The sequence below is a fragment of the Octopus bimaculoides genome, chromosome 2 (assembly GCF_046866305.1).
Source record: "Octopus bimaculoides isolate indiv1 chromosome 2, ASM4686630v1, whole genome shotgun sequence".
Lineage (NCBI taxonomy): Eukaryota > Metazoa > Mollusca > Cephalopoda > Octopoda > Octopodidae > Octopus > Octopus bimaculoides.
The window spans coordinates 190005390-190020461 of record NC_142929.1 but is presented as its reverse complement, the minus strand read 5'-3'; the positions used below and the strand labels follow the sequence as shown (position 1 = coordinate 190020461).

At 40.8% G+C, this 15072-nt stretch overlaps 1 protein-coding gene across 1 annotated transcript in view; it reads right to left on the bottom strand.

The window, feature by feature from the left end:
• Positions 1-1647: 1647 nt before the first annotated feature.
• LOC106872927 (von Willebrand factor A domain-containing protein 3A) overlaps positions 1648-15072 on the bottom strand; it is a 62718-nt gene continuing 49293 nt past the window's right edge. Inside the window, exons 26-31 of the mRNA XM_089348240.1 lie at positions 13377-13521; positions 11335-11486; positions 10066-10192; positions 5931-6028; positions 4503-4546; positions 1648-2771 (exon numbers count right to left, since the gene is read on the bottom strand). Of these exons, the coding sequence (XP_089204366.1) occupies positions 2167-2771; positions 4503-4546; positions 5931-6028; positions 10066-10192; positions 11335-11486; positions 13377-13521 (1171 nt within the window). The 3' untranslated portion in view covers positions 1648-2166. The remainder of the gene's footprint in view (positions 2772-4502; positions 4547-5930; positions 6029-10065; positions 10193-11334; positions 11487-13376; positions 13522-15072) is intronic.

Sequence of the window (15072 nt, the reverse complement as noted above, 5' to 3'; positions counted from 1 at the left end):
TTGTTTAGCTTCAGGCTGACCTAGAACAAGCAGGCCGATGGTCAGAGGCTTTCTAGCTAACCTTATCCTGTCTTTCTAAGGACATCCAAGAACACATCCAATGAGTACCTTTTTTTTTATTTGATAAAAGATAGTAGGGTATGATTTCAGGGAGGTTTTGGCTTCTATTTCTAGCAGATTGAGTGAAGTGACCATCTAGAGTGTCCCTTATCTTTCAACTCTCTACCAACTGACCACTTTATCAAGAATATATGACTTGACCTCCCTTCACCAACTGACCACCACATTGAGCCCATATTACCTCACAACCCTCCCCCAAAGGACCACCCTATGAAGCTCTCACCTTACCTACCAACTCTCTGTCAAATGACCACCACATTGAACCCACACCTCACAGCTATGATGTTTTCTATGCTTCTACCTTCAGCCCTAATAAGATCCCTTGGACAGCAAACCCAGCCAACAGGGAGCATCTACATGACCCATCAAACTGCCAGAAATAGCAGCTCAAGCCTCACAGTTTTTTTTTCCAGAAAACGAATAAGAAGGAAGGAAAGACATTATTAGATCTAGTGATCCTAGATGTACAAAAGCACTGGATGATCACTTCTTGAACACCTTCAATCAAAAATTTGCTTGATCTGAGTTGACCTTGGGCTAAACAATAATTACTATCAGTTACAGACATAAAGTGTGAGTGTGTATGTATAATGAACAGGTGTACAGTAATCACTCAACTATTGCAGGTGTTACGTTCCAAAACCCTCCACGATAGGTGAAAATCTGCAAAGTAGAAACAGTACTGTACTGGGTTTTTTTTTTTTTTTCTAATTTGTATGTTTTTATTTTATAATAACTCTCTTTTATTCTTTTACTTGTTTCAGTCATTTGGCTGTGGCCATGCTGGAGCACCGCCTTTATAGTCGAGCAAATTGACCCCAGGACTTATTCTTTGTAAGCCTGGTACTTATTCTATCAGTCTCTTTTTGCCGAACCGCTAAGTTATGGGGACATAAACACACCAGCATCGGTTGTGAAGCGATGGTGGGGGGACAAACACAGATACACAAACATATACACACACACACATACATATATATATATATATATATATATATATATATATATATATATATATATACGACAGGCAGTGACTTGAATAATAATAATAATAATAATAATAATAATAATAATAATAATAATAATAATAACAACAACAACAACATCGAAAAATATCCCCAAAACATTCTCTTAACAACAAACAAGGTGAGGATAAATATCCATCAATTGTAAATAATGTTTTGTAGAGATTCTCACCATTTGGCGCAGGAGTGGCTGTGTGGTAAGAAGCTTGCTTACCAACCACATGGTTCCAGGCACCTTGGGCAAGCATCTTCTACTATAGCCTCGGGCCAGCCAAAGCCTTGTGAGTGGATTTGGTAGACGGAAACTGAAAGAAGCCTGTTTTATATGTATATATATATATATATAATTACAAATTAAAAGGGTAAAGATTTATCAATTTATTAATAAATATATACTGAACTTCGGTATATGGTGAAACAAATGTTTGCTGATCCCTTAATTATGTTTATAAATATATATATATATATATATATATATATATATATATATATATATATATATATATATATATATATATATATATATATATATATATATATATGTATGTGTGTGTATATGTTTGTGTGTCTGTATTTGTCACCCCAAGATTGCTTGACAACCGATGGTGGTGTGTTGACATCCCCGTAACTTAGCGGTTCGGCAAAGGGGACCTATAGAATATGTACTAGGCTTGCAAAGAATAAGTCCTGGGGTCGATTTGCTAGACTAAAGGCAGTGCTCCAGCATGGCCTCAGTCAAATGACCGAAACAAATGAAAGCGTATTTAAAGTTGATCGAAGCAACAACATTCTTGACCACCACATTGAGGAAACCTTAGCGGATCTTTATCCCTCCCCCTAACTCACAACCCTTCGCTAACTGACCACCACATTGAGGATTCATCACCTCATGTCTATTCCCCAAGTAGCCACCACATTGACAATGCATAATCTCATGACTCTCCACTGACTGACCACCACATTGAGTTCATACCACTTCACAGCATCCACCAAATGACCATCCCGTTGAGGATACATCATCTCACAACTCCATCTTGGAATATTTGCCCAGATTTGTTTTTGGTCCATAAATATAATCTTGGAGACTTCCCCTGTTCTGTTGGTATTTGTCACCCTTTGAGTGTGGCTTAGCTTCCCTGGGTGTAACTGCATCTGTTAGGGCTGGATTGAGAGTAACTACACTTGCTTTCATTTTGCTGAGTGAGACTGAACTCGGTATTACTAGATTAAGAATGGATTGACTTGGTGTGGTTACACTCAGGACAGCTGGACTCGATGTGGCTTTATTTAGTGTGACTGGATTAGATGTTACCGGTTTAAGGACGGAATCACCTGGTGTTGCAAGACTGGGAATAGCTGGAATTGAAGGGGTTTTTGGTGTGTCTAGATGGTGTATTTCTGGATTGAGAATGGCTTGATCTGGAGTGGTCACCCCAGGAATAACTGGACCAAGAGTGACTTCGTTGTGTGTGAGTGGACTAGGTATTACTGGATTAAGGACAGCTTGACCTGGTGTGGTCACACAAGGAACGGCTGGACCCGGTGTGGTTTTGTTGAGAGTGTTGGTATCTTTCGTTTCAGATTCAGGGTTGACCTGACTTGATGTGGTAGCGAAACAGGACATGGCTAGAAATTTGAGAAAATAAGAGAAAACAGTATTTTAAAGATCAGTTATATATATATATATATCATCATCATCATCATCGTTCAACGTCCGCTTTCCATGCTAGCATGGGTTGGACGATTTGACTGAGGACTGGTGAAACCGGATGGCAACACCAGGCTCCAATCTAAATTTGGCAGAGTTTCTACAGCTGGATGCCCTTCCTAACGCCAACCACTCAGAGAGTGTAGTAGGTGCTTTTACGTGTCACCCACACGAAAACCAGTCAGGCGATACTGGCAACGGCCATGCTCGAAATGGTGTCTTTTATGTGCCACCCGCACAAGCCAGTCCAGGGGCACTGGCAACGATCTCGCTCGAAAATCCTATGGAAGCCAGTCAGGCGGTACTGGCAACGGCCACGCTCAAAATGGTGCATCTTATGTGCCACCCGCACAAGAGCCAGTCCAGGGGCACTGGCAACGATCTTACTTGGCTTGCCGGGTCTTCTCACGCACAGCACATTTCCAAAGGTCTCGGTCAGTAGTCATCGCCTCGGTGAGGCCCAATGTACGAAGATATATATATATATAAAAGAGGCCACTAAAGTGGACAGTTAATGTGCTAGAAAAAGATCACTTAAAAAATTCTCAAAGAAAGATTCAGTGGAGCAAGACCAGGTGGGCGAGACCAGTGAAAATTATAAATACCTTGGTTATCTGTAGACCATGGTTTCAAAATCAACACTTTCTAATGAAAGTATCTGTTTATCATCAGTACAGACGGCCAAAATTATAATCGAACAGAATCCCGTGCTAGTTGTCTCCAACAAGTGAAAACGTGCACGTGATTCTATCAATTATAAAGAGTAAAATTCAAAAGTCTTAGTTCGATTATAATAATTTTAGCCGTCTGTACTGATGATAGACAGATATTTTCGTTAGAAAGTGTTGATTTTGAAACCATGGTCTACAGATAACCGAGGTATTTATAATTTTTACTGGTCTCGCCTGCCTGGTTTTGCTCCGCTGAATCTTTCTTTGAGAATTTTTTAAGTGATCTTTTTCTAACATATTAACTGTCCACTTTAGTGGCCTCTTTTACATACACAAGTGCTATAATCCTTTTAGGATCTCAGAAAATTTATTCTGAACCTTCTGATTCTTTTAATGTGCTAGTTTCTTGGTATTAAATTGATATTAATTAATATCAAATTTTTACCCTATTATGTTAATTATATATATATATGTATATATATATATATATATATATATATATATATATATGTATATAAGTAGTATATATAATGTAAATATAATCAAATTATTGTTATACAACAGGTGTGTATAATGTTAGCATGATTAAGCTTTGATAAATATTACTATATTAACATGAGCGGAGATAGAAGGTGAGGTGATGGTGATGTTGATGATGATGATGACGATGACCATGATGATGACGATGATGGAGATGCTGCTACTGCTGCTGTTGTTACTGATGATGATGATGATGATGACAACGACGATAATGGTAATGGAGACGATGATGATTGTGATGGTGATGATGATGATGATGATGGAAGCAGTGGAGATGATACTGATGATGGTGATGGTGACAGTGACAATGATGTTAGTAGCAGTCATGATGATGATGGCGGTGGCGGTGGTGGTGGTGGCAGTGGTGGCGGTGGTGGTGGTGATTGCAAATATTTTGAGACACAATATGATTAGAGGGTTAACAAATCTAGTTTTTACCTGTTGATTTCAGTTTGGAGTTCTGAAAGTCACTGTAGATGTCTCTGTAAGAAAAAAAGAAAAAAACCAGAGAGGTGGAGAACTCAAAAATATTTCACAGGAGGACAGCATCTTCAAGTGTAAGACAGAGTTGTGCTTAGAAGCAATTAGAAAGATCCCTTAACTCAGGGAACTTCTTAAGAATGAATAGAGTTCATTCAGAGATACGACAGGTCGATGGTATAACACCAGAATATGAAACTAGAGAGTATCACACCAGGCTGTCAGATGACCATAAAAGGTACCTGGGATAAAGGCAGTGCAAGATCAAGACCCATAAAGACCTTAAGTTCCACAGAAGCCCTTATTCCCATAAAAGCCATAAGTCTCATAGAAACCCTATTTATTGCAACAAACAACTAGGTTTCTTCCTTTGGAGTTCACCAGAATAAAATAGTAACCAAAGGGGTCCATTGATAAAAAAAAAACAGTTGGGAACCATGGAGAGTCTTTTACTTTGGTCCTTCAGGAAGAATTTGGAGGAAAGAGCTGGGATTACATCTGATCACACAGAATTGAAGTTAATGGTTAATGGAGAGGTGAAACCATTAATGAGCAATGAGATCCGAGGGCTGTAATAAGGTTGAATAATTCTGAGTAACCCCTGCTGCCTTTTGAGGTAATTTACCAATCATTTAAAAAAAGGCTAAGGGATTAAACCCCTACAGAAAATCTGGAGGGAGGAACCCTTAGCCAGATATGTACAGTTATATTGTTCCATAGATGCTGTGAAAGTATAATCTCTCCTTTGTGTCATACCCATGGGTGGAAGTAAAGGCATGTGGTTTAGTGGTTACAGTATTCGGTTCATGGCTATAAGGTCGTGAGTTCAATTCCTGACAGTGTGCATTGTGTCCTTGAGCAAGACACTTTATTTTATGTTGTTCCTGTCCACTCAGCTGGCAAAAATGAGTTGTACCTGTAATTCAAAAGGGGCCAGCCTTGTCACACTCTGTGTCATGCTGAATCTCCCCCGAGAACTACGTTAAGGGTACTTGTGTCTGTGGAGCGCTCAGCTACTTTCACTTTAGCTTCACAAGCAGGCTGTTGATTGGATGAAATGGAACCCTTGTCATCATAACTGATGAAGTGCCAGTCATCCATGGGCGGAAAAGTGGTTAAGTGTACTTGGGGCTAGGGACTTGCTTCTGGAAACAACCCAGGCATAACAGAGATTGTTAAGTTACTGTCTCTACGATACCATTGACCAACGACGAAAATGGTCACAGAACTCTGATCAAATTATTATCTCACCTGTATGTCACAGGTAAGTCTGAATGAGTTATCTCACCTGTGTATTATGCAATGTGACAGGTATGTACAAACATCTATTATTTCACCTGTGTGTCACACAATGTGACAGGTATGTACAAACATCTATTATCTTACCTGTATGTCATACACTGTGACAGGTAAGTTCGAGCAAGTTCAATTTCTTTGCTGAGTTTCTTAAGATCATCACTCTCAAAGATGGGCAGCTGAGGATGCTGAAAGTAAATAACAACAACAACAACAACAATAGTAATAATAATAATGATGATAATAATAATAATAATAATAATAATAATAATAATAATCACACAGCAATGCCAAATAATAATATAAACACTGAGATAGCAAAACACGAGGACAAATGTAACATTCCCGGCAAAAACGAAGTAAACAAAAAACAACAAACCCAGACCGTAGAGATGTATAATAGTGTACAAAAAGCACCAAACCAGAACACCACAGGCAAACATATGAATGAAAAGGAAGGCAAAACAAATATAAAGCCTGGAAATAACGAAGGGAAACCTAATAATTACGATACTATGAAAATGAAAATAACCGAAGAACTGAAAACCACAGATCTTAGAATGGACCACAGATTATATCTCCCAAAAATCAAAATAGACAATAAAACAACATCAATAATAAATAGCATAAACCTGGCCGTCACGGAACTAACAACCACAGAAACAACAGGCAATATCACTGAACTAAATGACATGATATATGCGGCAGCCACTGCAGCCACAAAAGAAGCAGGATACTCACTCAAACCCATCCGAACAGGAGTTCTACCACCCAAACAGACCTTGTGGATAAATAACATCCAGAACAAAATTAAAAAAAAGAGAAAAGATTTATCGATTCTCAACGAAATTAGTAAACAATCAACACTACTAAGTAACAAGAAGAAAACAAAAATACTGTACAAATACAGCATTACAGAAAAAGACTTACCTGAGGCAACAGAAAAAATAAAGCAAGACATCCTTGCCAAAGCACAGAGGATCCGCCGGTATGAGAAACGCCAACGTTTCTTTGAACAAAACAAAAAGTTCAAATCCAACCCCAAAAAACTCTACCAAGAACTGGGTAAAAATAAAATAGACATTACTTCAGCACCAACAGCAGAAGAACTAGAGAAATTCTGGAAACAAATATGGTCGGTGAAGCAACAACCCCAAAAAAGGACCATTAAAACAACGAACTTAGCACCTGAGCAACTCTGGGCCCCTATAACAACTGAAGAGGTCACCCAGACACTGCAAAGACTAAGCAACTGGAAGGCACCTGGACATGACAAGATCCCCAATTTCTGGTTAAAACACCTGCCAGGATTGCATAAAAAGCTGGCAGAAAACTTTAACAACATAATAGCAGATCCAGAGACAATGCCTGAATGGCTCACAAAAGGGAAAACCATCTTAATCCCCAAATTCACGGAAACGGAGAAACCACAAAACTATAGACCTATAACCTGTCTCCCTACGATCTACAAAGCCTTTACTGCAATAATATCGCAGAGATTGAGTAAACACCTGGAAAATAACAGCCTGTTTCCAGAAGAGCAGAAGGGATGCTGCAAGGGCTCATACGGCTGTAAAGATCAATTATTGATCAATAAAGCCATAACTGAAGACAGCCGCAGAAAGAAGAAAGGCCTCAGTATGGCCTGGGTGGACTACCAAAAGGCTTTCGACAGTGTTCCCCACACGTGGATTCTGGAAACACTAGCCATGAACAAGGTGGCACCAATTATCATAAAATACATAGAGCACTCAATGAACAAATGGCAGACAGTGCTACAGCTCCAAACAAAAGAGGGACTTGTGAAAACGAAAGCCATCCCCATTAGAAGAGGAATATTCCAGGGAGACACGCTCTCTCCACTCCTGTTCTGCCTGGCACTCACACCTTTAACAGAATTGCTAAATAGAACTGGATGTGGTTACAAATGCTATGGAAAAACAGTCAGCCACCTTCTACATATGGATGACCTAAAATTATATGCAAAAAACGACAAAGAGCTAGAAACACTACTACAGACAGTACACGGCTTTACCAAGGAAATAGAAATGAAATTCGGATTAGAAAAATGTGCCAAAGCAACCCTGAAAAGAGGAAAATTAGTGAAAAGTAGCAACATAACACTAGATAAAGCCAATGAAATAAGAGAACTAGACGAAAGCCAACCATATAAGTATTTAGGAGTCAATGAACTAGATAGGATACAACATACACAAATGAAAGAAAAAATAAAGAAAGAGTACTATAGACGAGTTAGATCAATACTAAAAACAGAGCTCAATGCTAAAAACAAGATAATGGGTATCAACACTTTAGCTGTCCCAGTTATAAGCTACAGCTACAACATCCTTAACTGGACACTAAACGAACTATGTAAAATAGACAGGAAAATAAGAAAAATAATGACAGGATATAGGATGCACCACCCAAAATCTGACATAGAAAGGCTATATATACAACGCACAGAAGGTGGCAGGGGTCTTATACAGCTAGAAAACTATTATAAAATAACCACTATAGGACTGCAAAAATACCTACTCCAGAAGCAAGGGAAACTAATACAAATAGCCACAAAACACGAGCAAAACAAAAAACTGTTTTCAGTATTTAAGGAAGCTGACAAATACAAACAAGAAATCAATCTACCTAACAAATACGAAGAAGAAGAAGAAGAAACAACAAAAGCTATAAAACAAATGAAATCCAAACTAAAACTAGAACAGCAACGGACCATGATAAAACGATGGCAAGAAAAGCCCCTACATGGTAAATACCGGGCTAAACTAAATGCGAAAGAAATAGACAGAGAAAAATCCCAGCAATGGCTGAGAAGCTCAGGACTCAAAGCAGAGACTGAAGGATTTTTAATTGCTGCACAAGACCAAAGCCTCCCCACCAGAAATTACCAAAAACACATAATGAAAAGAAATATAACAAGTAACTGTAGAATATGTGGAGATCGACAAGAAACAATAAATCATATTATCTCTGGCTGCCCAGTCCTGGCTAAGAAGGAATATATCCACAGACACGACAGAGCTGGGACCTATATACACTGGAAGCTATGCCAACATTATGGAATAACAACAGAAAAAAGATGGTATAAACACACGCCAGAAAAGGTCACAGAAAACGAGAAAGCAACCATACTCTGGGATATGCCAATACACACAGATAGAGAAATTAAGGCAAATAGACCAGATATAGTTGTCAAAGATCATGAAGAAAAAAAATGCTTTCTAATTGATGTATCAATACCAGCAGATGACAACGTTTCTCTGAAAGAAATGGAAAAACTTTCAAAATACAAAGACCTGGAAATAGAGATAACTCGAATGTGGAATCTAAAAACAGAAACAATTCCTATCATAGTAGGTGCCTTAGGTATAATAAAAAAATATTCAGACAAATACATAACAAAAATAGCAGGACTTACAAATATATATAACATACAGAAAATTGCACTACTGGGTACTGCACACATCCTACGCAAAACACTTTCAATACAGTAAACATAAGAGCACCACAGCAAACCACAGCACATACCCAAGGCGCACAGAGCTGCGCTCGGTAGTGAAGTGAAAGCACGTTATAAAAATAAAACTACTGAATAATAATAATAATAATAATTCAATGATGAAGGAAAGGATCAGAAGAGAATGTTATCGCAGAGTAAGAGCAATACTCAAGACAGAGCTGAATGCAAGAAACAGGATCGAAGTGATCAATGCTTTAGCCATACCAGTCATGACTTACAGTTTCAATATTACTAACTGGTCAATTACTGAAACATGTAATCTCGACAGAAAAATACGAAAACTATTGACAATGCATAGAATGCACCACCCTAAGGCAGATATAGAATGATTTTACCTGCCAAGAAAAGAGGGTGATTGTAGACTTTTACAACTGGAATTAACAATGGAAATTGCTATGATTGGCCTAGACACCTATCTGAAAAACTGTTATGATTGGATGTTAAAACTTGTCTCAAAACATGAAAACAAGAAAGCATCTTACTCAGTGACAAAACTGACAAAGGAATATCTGAGTGAATTCCAAATACAACAAACTCCAGAATTAGACATACAAGAAACAAGCGCAGAAAAGGCTAAGCACTAGAAAACCCATGCTAAAACTGCTGCCTTAAATATTCTTAATGATAAATGGTAAGAAAAAACCTCTCAGTGAGTTAGAAATGTCCTACAAAACGATTATGACTTACATTGATGTCTTGGAAACCTTTGTTGAGAAGTTTATGAATAAATAGATTAATGTCAAAGCTTGTTTCTGACTTGTGGTAGCGACCAGCAGTGAGTTGAGATAATTGCTTCAGGAAGTCATTGGCACCACTGCAAAGATGGAACAGAGACTGGTTAGGCATGGGACTCTAAACACTGAATGGTGATGGTGGTGGTGGGAGGGGAGGAGGAGTTGGTGCTGGTGCTGGTGATGGTAGTAATGGTGGTGGTAGTAGTTGTTGTAGTAGCAGGAGGGGAGGAGGAGGAGAGGTGGGGTGGAGAAGGGGGAATGAGGCTGGCAGAGGAGTTAATAGTGAAGCAGTGAGATGTTAAAGGTAAGGGAACGGTGGCTGTGAGAGTGGAGGGGAGGAGAAGGCATAATGTTCAGTGGAGGTGAAAGTGGAGAGTGGTCAGTGGAGAGGAGAGTGGTCAGTGGAGAGGAGAGTGGTCAGTGGAGTGGAGAGTAGAATAAATCAAAGCCAGTGAAAGAGAGAGTGGTCAGTGGAGTGGAGAGTAGTCAGTGAAGTGGAGAGTAGTCAGTGGAGTGGAGAGTGGTCAGTGAAAGAGAGAGTAGTCAGTGGAGTGGCGATTGGTTAGTGGAGTGGAGAGTGGTCAGTGGAGAGGAGAGTGGTCAGTGGAGTGGAGAGTGGTCAGTGGAGTGGAGAGTGGTCAGTGGAGAGTGGTCAGTGGAGAGGACAGTGGTCAGTGGAGAGGACAGTGGTCAGTGGAGTGGAGAGGACAGTGGTCAGTGGAGTGGAGAGTGGTCAGTGGAGTGGAGAGTGGTCAGTGGAGTTGAGAGTGGTCAGTGGAGAGGAGAGTGGTCAGTGGAGTGGAGAGTGGTCAGTGGAGAGGAGAGTGGTCAGTGGAGAGGAGAGTGGTCAGTGGAGTGGAGAGTGGTCAGTGGAGAGGAGAGTGGTCAGTGGAGAGGAGAGTGGTCAGTGGAGTGGAGAGTGGTCAGTGGAGAGGAGAGTGGTCAGTGGAGAGGAGAGTGGTCAGTGGAGTGGAGAGTGGTCAGTGGAGAGGAGCATGGTCAGTGGAGTGGAGAGTGGTCAGTGGAGAGGAGAGTGGTCAGTGGAGTGGAGAGTGGTCAGTGGAGAGTGGACACTGAAAGAGAGAGTAGAAATTGGTCAGTAAGTGTGAAAGCAGATAGTAGATAGAATGGAAAAAGGGACATTAAATGATGATGATGATTAATGTTTGATAAATTAATTAAGCAATTAATAAGAAGGGAAGACAGAAAGCATTGGTTTTACCTGTCAGAACAATTAAAAGAAATTGTGTTCACCGGGATTTTCCGTTCTTCATTCATGGATTTCACTTGTTGCAGAACCAAAGACCTGCTTGAGTCTGGCTTACCATCTGTGAGTAAATATATGGCTTTGGTCTTGTCATCAGAGAAGGCCATCTGGAATGAAAGAAATAAAAACGAGAGGAAGTTTCTTTGTTTTTACTGTCTTTTCACCATTTTATTGGAACTTACTGGAACTTGTTTTAAGTTTGTGCAGAGTCTGTAACCAGTTATATTTTTTCCAAGAGAACAATTTCTACCAAAACAACCTCCTTAGAACTGGTCTCATGATAAAACAACTCAATCCTACATGTGTCTACCAAATTTTTTTCTTTAGGGGTTGGTGAGCTGAGATCCCCCTTCGGTCACGAATGACCATGGGATTGCACCTAGAGAGCTACCCTCCCAGGTACAAGTACAAGCAAAGTTGTTTAATGAAGGCCAACAGTCGCCCATGCATACCAGCCTCCCCTCTCCATGCCACCAGTGTTATCCAAGAGAAAGGCAAAGGGGCCGATACAGCTTGGCACCTGTGATGTCGAAACTCATTCCTACAGCTGAGTGAACTGGAGCAACGTGAAATAAAGTGTCTTGCTCAAGAACACAACACGCAGCCCGGTCCGGGATTCGAGCTCACAACCTCACAATCGTAAGCTCGACGCTCTAACCACTAAGCCATGTGCCTTCTTTAGGGGTAGACCCATGATATTCCTCCTGTTTAACACTGCTTTTAGAGGTCTTAAGTCAGTGGTTATCAGCTCGGCTCCATATGACCCCTGGGGGGTTCATATAAAATTTTGGGAGTCCACACAAGCAAAACAGTATATTGGGTCTACTGTAGTATTTTAAGGGTCCATGAAAAATTTTGCATTAGATGTATTAATTGCAAAAAACAGCTGTTTCTTTCTCAAACATTTTACATAATTCGACCTACACAAGTTAATGTAGGAAAAGCAAACTAGAAATTTTGAAAATTTCTATAAAACTAGTTTTTAAACAACGAATGGAGTTAAGACCCAGCAAGCCAAGTGAGATTGTAATCATGGCCGATGCCAGTGTCACGTAAATGGCCCTTTTAAAAGTAAACAACGAATGGAAGACAGCAAATTCCACTCCATGCACCAAAGACCAGTTGTTGCTGTTGTTGTTGTTGTTATCATTGGTGATGGTGTTGTCAAAATTACCATCATCATCATCATCATTTAATGTCCATTGTCCTTGCTGGTATGGGTTGGACAGTTTGACTGGGCTAGCATGCTGGAAGGCTGCACCAGACACCAGTCTGATTTGGCATGGTTTCCACGGTTGGATGTCCTTCCTAACGCCAACCACTCCGAGAGTGTAATGGGTGCTCTTATGTGTCACCAGCACGGGTGCCATTTGTGTGACACTGAGATGCTTTTATGTGCCACTGGTATGGGTGCCATTTACATGACACTAGTATCTGCCATGACTGTGGTTTTACTTGGCTTGGTGGGTCTTCTCAAGCATGACACAATGCCAAAGGTCTCAGTCATTGCCTCCATGAGTCCCAGCACTTGAAAAGAACTCAGCCACTTTGCCTCCATGAGGCCCAACACTTGAAATGAACTCACTGAACCACTTTGCCTCCACGAGGCCCAACACTAGAAAGGAACTCAGCCACTTTGCCTCCATGAGGCCCAACACTTGAAATGAACTCACTGAACCACTTTGCCTCCAAGAGGCCCAACACTTGAAATGAACTCACTGAACCACTTTGCCTCCACGAGGCCCAACACTAGGAAGGAACTCAGCCACTTTGCCTCTGTGGGGCCCAACACTTGGAAAGAACTCAGCCACTTTGCATCCATCAGGCCCAACACTCGAAAAGAAATGGTTACCATATTATGACTGAGATCCCCACCCCTGCCTCTTCCAAAAAGTTTTACAGAATTATTTACATATTTTGAGGAAACACTAATATCTTTCAAGTATTCTTCTATTTAGATGTGTGCAGGTATGTGAAATATTTCAAGTTTGTCTAACCTGCAATGCCTCTAATGTACAAGTACTTCCAGCTGCTTCTAGTTTCGAAAACCATTCAATGGCAGATTGACAATTCTCCTTGGTTGCTGGCTGAATACTTGGTTGCCAGGATTTACAGATGCCAGAGAAACTTATGAAATTAAAACTGTAAAACATAAAGGGAAATTGGGTGATATATATAAAACCTACCCTGGCGAAGAATGTACCCCACAACATAGATTAGTAGTTAGCGACTTTGGGATCAAGGCAAAATGGGTGCCCAGAATTAGACAGGCTTGGAGAAGAAGGGTGTGGAAGCTTAAAGACCCTGCAAACGGACAGAGACTTAGAGACAAGTTACTTGAAGCATTTAACGAAATAGAAGGGGATATAGCATCATACAACGTGGAAGACAATTGGAGATTTCTGCGGGACAACCTGTTGAAAGCCACCGACCAGATTTGTGGGTGGTGTAAGGTCCCCTCCCAACCCAGAGTAACGTGGTGGTGGAACAAGGAGGTAGACAGGGCTATTAGACAAAAGAAACAAGCTTGGAAGGACTGGAAGAACGGTGGTAGCAGGGAATTGTACCAATGTGCCAGAAGGGAGGCTAGGCGACAGGTTTATTTAGCCAGAGGGGAAGCAGATAAGGAAAGATTTGCCAATGTTCTGCGCCGTGAGGACCAAAGACTCGAGGTATTTCGGGTTGCAAGACAGTGTAGGAGAGAGAATAGTGATGTTGTAGGAGAGAAATGTGTTCGCATGGATGATGGTACGCTTGCATTAAATGAGGATGCAAAGAAAGAGGTCTGGAGATGCCACTACGATAGATTGCTTAATAAAGAGAATGAATGGGAGAAAGAGAGCCTGCCTTATGTCGACCCAATAGAGGGACCAGCTATCCGAGTTGATAGTACCAGGGTAGATAAAGCAATTAAGAGTATGAAGACCGGGAAAGCCCCCGGCCCATCAGGAATCACTGCAGAGATGCTCAAAATATCTGGCAGTGTTGGCTATAGCCTAGTCACCCGTATTACGAACCAGGTGATACACGAAGGAGTCATACCCTATGACTGGTGTAGCAGCATCATAGTCAACTGCTACAAAGGTAAAGGGGACGCTTTAGATACAAATAATTACAGAGGCATCAAGCTGTTAGATCAGGTTATGAAAGTTACAGAGAGGGTCATAGCCCAACTAATTAGGGAGCGAATCAATTTAGATGAGATGCAGTTTGGGTTCGTGCCAGGTAAAAGCACTACTGATGCCTTATTTCTAGTGAGACAGTTGCAAGAGAAATACCTAGCCAAGGATAAACCTCTGTACCTGGCTTTCGTTGACATGGAGAAAGCCTTTGACAGGGTCCCCCGATCCCTTATCTGGTGGTCAATGAGGAAACTTGGGATAGAAGAATGGCTAGTGAGAGCTGTGCGAGCCATGTACAGAGATGCGGCCAGTAAGGTGAGGGTTGGAAATGAGTACAGCAATGAATTCCGGGTAGAGGTAGGGGTCCACCAAGGTTCCGTCCTCAGCCCCCTATTATTTACCATAGTCCTCCAGGCAATCACAGAGGAGTTCAAGACAGGTTGCCCCTGGGAGCTCCTCTATGCTGATGACCTTGCCCTAATTGCGGAGTCACTATCAGAACTAGAGGAGAAGTTTCAGGTGTGGAAGCAAGGTCTAGAACTGAAGGGCCTTAGAGTCAACCTAGCTAAAA